Source organism: Podarcis bocagei, assembly GCF_964188305.1.
Source record: "Podarcis bocagei genome assembly, chromosome: 10".
In the NCBI taxonomy this organism is placed as follows: domain Eukaryota; kingdom Metazoa; phylum Chordata; class Lepidosauria; order Squamata; family Lacertidae; genus Podarcis; species Podarcis bocagei.
The window spans coordinates 25,666,038-25,674,791 of NC_138135.1; the positions used below are offsets into that span (position 1 = coordinate 25,666,038).

At 43.3% G+C, this 8,754-nt stretch overlaps 1 protein-coding gene across 1 annotated transcript; it reads right to left on the reverse strand.

Annotated features, from left to right (window-relative positions):
• Positions 1-3,075: 3,075 nt before the first annotated feature.
• LOC308596070 (uncharacterized protein) lies at positions 3,076-8,217 on the reverse strand (the record flags this gene model as incomplete). The annotated part of the gene is made up of 2 exons (XM_081210853.1): positions 3,076-3,784; positions 5,729-8,217. The coding sequence occupies one exon, from the start codon at positions 8,215-8,217 to the stop codon at positions 5,761-5,763; it is 2,457 nt and encodes an 818-aa protein (XP_081066979.1). The 3' UTR covers positions 3,076-3,784; positions 5,729-5,760.
• Between the last annotated feature and the right edge of the window lie 537 nt (positions 8,218-8,754).

An 8,754-nucleotide genomic window follows, 5' to 3' on the forward strand; every position in this document is an offset into this window, starting at 1 on the left:
GGTAATGGGGCCTCCTGCTGCCGCCACGCCACTGGAGCACAATTTCTGTTCTCATCCAGAAGCAAAGTTCTTAACCCGAGGTACTATTTCTGGGTTTGCGGAGTCTGTAACCTGAAGCGTATGTAACCCGAGGTACCACTGTACGTGGCTTGATGTGAGCATCATAGGCCCAGAACAGGCAGGGTTTAGGCCAGGGAAATCCACTCTACGTAACTGTATAGTGTTATCCCATTTAGCCGCCAAGTACACGTGGTACAATAAATAAGGTCTATATGTGGCCTTTTTTGATTTTATGGCTGCTTTTGACTCAGTCGGCAGGGGGCTGTTATGGTCCAAACTGGAGTCATAGGGCTTAGATCCTAGGTTGCTTTACCTGATTAAAAAGCTTTACTCAAATAATACCTGTAATTTAAAAATAACCCCAGGGGATGAAGTGTCAGAGCCTGTTGTTATAAAACGAGGTGTGAAACAGGGCTGTGTTCTTGCTCCCTCTCTTTTTAATCTCTTATTAAATGACCTCGCCTCGTAAATAAAACTGGTGGATGCTCCAGACGTAAACTAAATGTATCAAAAATTACCATGCTTCTATATGCAGATGATATGATTCTGCTCTCATTAACTAAAATTGGCTTAAAGCGTTTGCTAAATGCCTGTATCGACTATTTGTCTGGGATGAAAATGAGCATGAACTTTGATATAAGCAAAATACTAGTCTTCAGGAATTCTTGTAAGATATATCGTTAGGTTTTTGGTGGGAAACACATCCAGCAGGTATTTGAATTCAACTATTTGGGGATCACTTTCCATCACAGGCTCCGGCGGTCCTCTTACTGCGCAGTGGCGGTAAACAACAGCCAGCTGTCTATGCAGGCCATATTGCATTTTTTGCAACAAGAGGTAACCAACACATCCCTTCTGCCCTCAAGGTTTTTAATGCTAAAGTTAGAGCCCAACTGCTCTATGGAATTTCAGTCTGGATGTCAGGGTTTACCCAGTCAGTGGAACGAGTGCAGGCAGCCTTTCTATTGAAGATTTTCCCTGTCCCACGCTGTGTACCCTACGCAGCCTTGTGTCTGGAGGGAGGCCAACAGAAGCTAGAGACAGTTGCCTGGACCAGTTTTCTTTTATGCTGGCTAAACATTTGCTTTTCAGCAGACAAATATAATTTGTTTAGCAAAGTGTTGTCAGACCCCTTCCCTTCCCCAGGGCTACCACTGTTTTGCACAAAGTTGGGGCAACTTGGGCTTTCATAGGATCTCTTGGGTGCTGAGGCTTTTCCAATCGCCAAGGACATGTTAAAAGTTAAAGAAAGTGAGCAGTTGGGTCCCACAAGGATCAGAACCTCTATTATTTCATTTATTCATTTTGTGATGTGGAATTAGTGCTAGAGACTATTGAAAAAGGAACTGAAAATGAAATGGTCAGTATTGTAATGTCCCTGTACAGTTCTATAGTGTGGTCCCATTTGGAACACTGTGTACAGTTTTGGGTGCCATATCTCTAAAACGAATATGGCATAGCTGGAAAAAGTGCAGAAGAGGGTGTTCTCGCTCTGTGTGGGATGGTCATTCTCTTCCATGGAGTGTGTGGCTTTGGGGGGGGATGCACAGTGATGGGGATGGCAGACACATTCCTTGCCAGTCTGATCAGCAGGATCAATCCTGGTGATCAACAGGGTGATAGATGTGGCAACCAGATTGCTCTTACATCTAGAATTGGGCAACCAAATGATTAAGGGGGTACACTGCTTTTCCTTTGAGAAAAGGCTGAAGAGTTTGGAAATGTTCAGTCTATAAAAGGTCTATAAGAGGGTAGCAGACATGATAGAGGTTAGAAGATCAAAGAAGATAAAGTGGTTAGAGAGAACTTTTCATCACTCTCTAAAAATACTGACCTCAGGAACACCCTGCGAAAAGAAGAACCACTTTCTTCCATAAGAGATTAAACTGCGGAGTTAACTGCATGAAGATTTGGTCATGGCCACAGGGGGGGGAAATATATTATTGGGAGAAAAATTCTGGTCCACTGGTCTTATGTAACCATTTAAAATTAACTTTGGGAGATTATTCCAACAAAAGAGACCACACCAATATATAGTGCTTTCTTAGTGACATTTCTGAGCAATTGCACAGAAAGATACGAGACAGAGACACTGCATTAAAGGTGATCATTTATCATTTTCTTGTTTAATTTTATATACATGTGTGCCAAGAGAAAGGCGAAATGGACGGAAATAGCAGGATACACACAGGTGAAGGGAGAACAGAGAAAATAAGAGCTTGGGATCGATATTAAAAAACTATAATTTAAACATTTACTTAACAGTCACAAAAATCAAATATGCACAACTTTCTTTTGCATAGGTCATCATGGAATTAACTATCAGCTTCATGCAGCCTTCTCCTCTGTCTGTCCACATGCTCATCATATGAAGACCTGAAAGCATAATGCAGAGAATTATATGCTGGACTTAGATTCTTCATTCCTCCTATCATTACAATTTTTCCTAAACATTTGTCTTATCTTTTAGGAAGATATTTCAGGCTTTAGGTGCCATCATAACACTAATGTTTCAAAAAGGACAACAACAGGGCATTTTTGACAACAGGAAAAGGCACTTCAGGTGTGGTGTGCTGGTTATGAGCGGTGGACTCAGTGGCAAAGCTGCAAGCTCTGGCACTGTGGGCGGAGAGCAGATGGGGGTGTGGCTTGCGCACATCACAGGAGGCATGGAGTGCGTGACAGGGGTGTGGCATGCCACATGTACTGGGGGTGCATCCCAGGGGCGTGGTGAACATCCTGGAGACGTGGTGTGCCTCCAGTGGGGACGTGGCGCCTGGTGTGCCAAGGGACCACAGCGCGTGTCTGGGGGTGGCTGTGATGGAACCTCAACAGAATGGTGGTGTCGGGTGCTGTGGGCTCACTCCATACCCCTTCCTCCGCCAGTGGGTGGACTCGTAATCTGGTGAACTGGGTTCGCTTCCCCGCTCCTCCACAGGCAGCTGCTGGGTGACCTTGGGCTAGTCACACTTCTCTTGAAGTCTCTCCGATTCACTCACCTCACAGAGTGTTTGTTGTGGGGGAGGAAGGGAAAGGAGAATGTTAGTCGCTTTGAGACTCCTATAAGGGAGTAAAAGGTAGGATATCAAGTCCAAACTCTTCAGGCTGCTATTATTGCCCTAAGATACACTGTGGGACCAACAGAAACTTCAGTTTGTTAACGGAGAAATCTGAGGGCTCCCTTGGACAAAAAAAAAAAATACACCATTCAGGAATACAAGAGCAAAACAGCAGCCAGTATTTATTGAAGACTAAGACAGGATTCCCAACAGCCACAAGGTGGAAAAAGATGGAAGCCCCAAACAAAAGAGCCCCCAAACTTTTATTAGCTGCTAATCCCCATGTTACCCCCCCTCCCAAACTACATCATGGTCACATCATGAAAGGGGAGGTCTGGTGGTAGGAATCAGAGCATCCTGGACCCTGCCCCATAGTTCCCCTTGCCCTCCACCAAACACCTATCAAGTGTAACAAAAAAGATACTTACATTTCCCTGTTTCCCAGCCAAGTTGATCACACCCTTTTGTCTTCATCTGGGTTTGTTATTTCTGGCTACCTGTCTGGCACTCAGGTATCAGGATGCCAGGGATGATCACTCAAGCAGAGGGGCTGCTGAATAGCTGAGCTCACATGTCTATATGAATTTCTGAAGTTTTCCCAGTGAGCCAGTACATAGATACATTTATCAGTGAATTGTTACATTTGGTATCGTGCAGCAAAGGCCCTTTGAATAGATAGGAAGAAACTGTGATGGGGTGTTTTGTGGGGACAAATCACAAAAGTCAAAATAGTGATTGTTCTGATTTCGGTAGTGGACTGCATGTGCATGATATCTGCTGGAGGGGCAAACACCCCCCCAACCTATACATGAATTCCTGCAACAACTTAGACTGCACTCTTTCCCAAAGCATGTTATTAAGGACTGGAAAAAGACAACTGCAGCATTCTTAGAATACAAGATGATGCAGGTGTTTTCCCCAAACCATCTGCATTTCAGTGACTAAAATGGACTCAAACATTGACATGAGACACCCACTGTTGCATCAGAGTGGAGGTAACTAAAGAAAAGATGTCCTTTGGGGGAGGGCTAACCAAATCTGCCCCCCTTCCCACACATCTACCTGTGAAGATGTTGGTGTGCTGGCAATCAAAAAATGTGTGGGGAGGTGAGACAAAGTTTTTTCTTAGCTATACATGCAGGGAGGGAGCAAAACTCCAGTAGAATCCTGCCAGCACCTCAGTGGGCTTACCTTAGACCAACTGGCTACAGTGTAGGTCTGTGAGGCCCTCACTTCATTTACAGTGGTACCTCGGGTTACATACGCTTCAGGTTACATGCGCTTCAGGTTAAAGACTCCGCTAACCCAGAAATAGTGTTTCTGGTTAAGAAATTTGCATCAGGATGAGAACAGAAATCGTGCTCCGGCACCGCGGCAGGAGGTCCCATTAGCTAAAGTGGTGCTTCAGGTTAAGAACAGTTTCAGTTAAGAATGGACCTCCGGAACAAATTAAGTACTTGACCTGAGGTACCCCCTTTCTCCCCAGTGGGGACTCCAGAAGAAATACATCCTTCTCCTGACCTCTACTTGTTACTCACACCATGCCGCCAGTTCTAGTGGTGCATCCATCACCTCATGGGCTCCCCTTGCTTGCTTATGAGAAGAACTGGCTCTGCATTCCAAACAAAATGGTTCTGTGCCTGCTGTTTGCTACAGGTACTGAAGATACTTTCCCCCCCAGGTTTTGTCCCGGATAAAAAATCAGTTGGGCACTTCCATACCCCATTTCTTTAAAGTGATGAATAAACCTGGCCCTTCCATGAATCTCATTTAAATCTATAACATTACTTGGTTTTGTCCCAGTATATTTATGGGAAATGTCACTATTATAAAGAGTTTGGAATAAGAGTTTGGACTTTATACCCCGCCTTTCACTCCCCTTTAGGAGTCTCAAAGTGGCTAACAATCTCCTTTCTCTTCCTCCCCCACAACAAACACTCTCCGTCAGGAGTGCTTTGCTTGTGTGTTCCAGCATGGCTGGGGTTGGACAAGATAGCCCTTGTGGTCTCTTACAACTCTATGATTCTATGATTTTATGATTCTATGACACTAGCTAGTACACTGCACTGTTCCATTAGATCAGGCATAGGCAAACTTGGCCCTCCAGATGTTTAGGGACCACAATTGCCATCACCCCTGACCACAGGTCCTGTTAGCTAAGGTTCCTGGGAGTTGTACTCCCAAAACCTCTGGAGGGCCAAGTTTGCCTATGCCTGAATATGTAGATATTGTTGCAATTTATGAAGCTTAAGGTTCTGTATACAGTAGCTGGCATCTATTTGTCTTTGAGCTAGCATGGTGTAGTGGTTAAGAGTGGTGGACTAATAATCTGGAGAGACAGTTCGCTTCCCCACTCCTCCACCTGCAGCTGCTGGGTGACCTTGGGCCAGTCACACTTCTCTCTGAACTCTCTCAGCCTGACCTACCTCATAAGGTAATTGTTGTGGGGGTGGAAGGGAAAGGAGATTTTTAGCCACTTTGAGACTCCTTAAAGGTTGAGAAAAGCAGGATATAAAAGCCAACTCCATGAATAAGAATTCTATGGAAAAGGACCATCCCTGCCATAATGATGAAAACTATCTGTTTAGATTTTGCTGTATTATACCAACCTGTGGAATATGACAGTTTGCAGTTGAAAAATCTATTTGGCCACAGTGGATTGACAATCTGGACACACGAAAACCTCTGGAAGATCTCTTGAATCAATGCCTATGCAAATGCAGTGGTACCAGTCCTTGCAGTTTCCTTCACAGTAAACCATAGATTGGTCACACTCACCACTGGGCCTCCTGCACCCTTCCTTCAAAAAACATATTGACCAGCTGCCTTCAAACAAGGTAGGTAAAATATCTGAGCAATAGGTTAGTGTATCCTTCCATCCCTCTGGACATGATCGAGACACAGTAATGTCACTCTCGTTCAAGATTTGTCTCTTTGTGGTGGGAGGAGCGGCAATTTCAACTGGAATATATTTTTCTTGTCCTTCAAGATAGGTTTTCCCAATGTAATGTATTATTTCTTTTGCAATCCAGGGTCTAATGGCGGTCATATCCTTTTGTGTGTACTGTAATTGGGCAGCAGAAGCAATCAGATGTGCAATGGTGCATGTGAAAGGACCGCAGTCACTGGAATTACCTTGCCTGGGTATATCAGTTGGTGCAAAAAATGACCAGTCCGCAAAACTATAGGGACAGTTTGAATCCATCTCATACAGACATGCTATGAAGGATGTTATTGCATCAATCACAGAGTAGTTCAATCCATGTTTGGAATCTAGGTAGAGCATGGTCTTCCTTTTAAAAATGATTACTATCAGTATCCAGTGGACTCCACTGTCATTTACTGGAATAATCCAAACATCTTTCTTTAGTACTCCATATTTCAAACAGGACTTCAGGGCTTTCACTGACAATTTTTGACACATGAGGGTCTGAATGAAGAGGCAACTAAATGGGAAAATTGTTCCATCATGACCTAGCTCTTTGGTCATGATCGCCCTGGAGGCAAGAAATGCATCCATTATGCGATCATTTATCCAGTTCGATCCTTTCAGTGTGTCTATGTCATAACCATACACACAGATGTTGGCAACTGAGCCCACAAGTTTATTGGTTTGTAGACTGAGTGTGTTGAAGGTACAGTTGTGCCATGGGGGAACTGATGTAGAAATCATTGATTTGTCCAAACACTTCTCACTTTGAGATGGGAATATGGGGCTGCTATCAAAATAATTGGTCACTGTGAAATCCTCTTTCTCACTTTTTGGAGTGGAGGTCATCTGAGGTTGAGCGCTTGCCAGGTCTCTCATTGTCAGTTGGAGATCTGTTTTTAAGGAGTCCAACTCCTCAGCAGCCTGCACTGAATCAGATGCTGGAACTACAGTTATCTTTTCCTTCAGTCTGGAGAACTTTCTTCCTGATCTACTCTTCTGTCTTTTATTTCGCTTTAACTGTGTGAGCTGCAAACGGCGAGGCTTCCCTGGTTCTGGTGGCATGCCGATAGATTTTTTGGCAGCTATAATATGGTAGCAAGTCCTGGATGATGGGCAAGAGCAGCTCTCTTTTGGGAAAAGGTGGACAACATAATGCTTTTCCTTACTTCCCCTTACCACAAAGACACCAAGCTGTGGACAAACAGCTATTAAATTGTTCAGTACCGTAAGGTCCGCTAGTACCATTTGACAAACTGATGGTGCCTTCTCATAGCTTTCATCTTTCTTTGGCCGTGGAAGTTCTCCCCTTTGAACAAGATCCATGATTTGTGATGGATCACAAGCTATATGAGGAAAGACTGTATGCTCTGGTGATTTTGAGTGTCTGATGAACTGAGGCCGCAAATGAAAGTTTCCAGTGTTACATAGTCCACGCAAAGTTTCTCTCCAGTAAAAATTTTGCATAGCATATAAGGATAACACCATTGCTTCCATTGTCATTTCTTTCCATTGTGAAAGTCTTTTTAGAGCTGCATGAAAACTCTCAGAGACATTTGTGGTGATTCCACTTTTTTCTTTATATATGTTCAGTCTCTTTAGAATCCAGGCCCCAGCGTGCTTTATTATTGCTTGGTGCAGGTCTTCCTCAAAGTAGTCCAGGAATGCTTTGCTCCAACGTTTACTGAGTTTATCAAATTTGAATGTGTACTCTTGCTCTGAATTTGACCTCAGAAGATCAAAAAAGTCAGCAAGGTATACCTTGGTATCCTCTGAACTGGCCCCATGTTTTTTCAACCAAAACATGATGTCTCTGCGGATGTGATTCCAGCACACCACTCTGTGGCTCTTGAGCAAAACATGATCCAAAGCCTTTTCAATTCCCTTTTCTCTGTCAGACACTATGACAACTTTTTCTGAATTGAACAATGGGCACTGTTTTGAAAGGGTTTCCAAAAATCTCCTGTGATTGTCCTCTCGCCTGCTGTAATGTATCATGAACATTACAGGAATCAGTGGTGATTCAGCGAAAAGCACATTTTGGAATAATAAAGTAGATAGGAAGAAGTCTCCAAGTTGAAAAGTTGTGTCATATGAAAAAAGCATTGGTAAATCTGTTTTCAGTGATATCATTTTCCCAATTTCAGATGAAATATCCTGTAGGCCCATAACAACAATCACTGTAGGACACAGAGAGATATCATGGATGAAGCCTTCAAGGAGTTCTGTTAATTCAAAAACACTGTACAAATCATCATGACTGATTTGTGAACGTTGTCTTTCAAGCTTAAGTTTGTTTTGTACCTAAGGAAACAAAAAACAAAATTGTATGGAATGTTTGTAAAGTACAGTGCTATCTCTGGTTACATACTTAATTAGTTCTGGAGGTCCATTCTTAACCTGAAACTGTTCTTAACCTGAAGCAGCACTTTAGCTAATGGGGCCTCCCGCTGCCGTCACGCTATTTCTGTTCTCATCCTGAAGCAAATTTCTTAACCCAAGGTAATATTTCTGGGTTATTGGAGTCTGTAACATGAAGCGTATGTAACCTGAAGCATATGTTACCCGAGGTACCACTGTAGTCATGAGAGGTCATTTAATACAACAAAATGCTGGGGGGGGGGGAGAGAGAGAGAGAGCCAGGGAAACAAGGAAAAAAGAAATTTTGGATGCCATATCAAAGAAAGAAAATGAATTTGGAAAAAA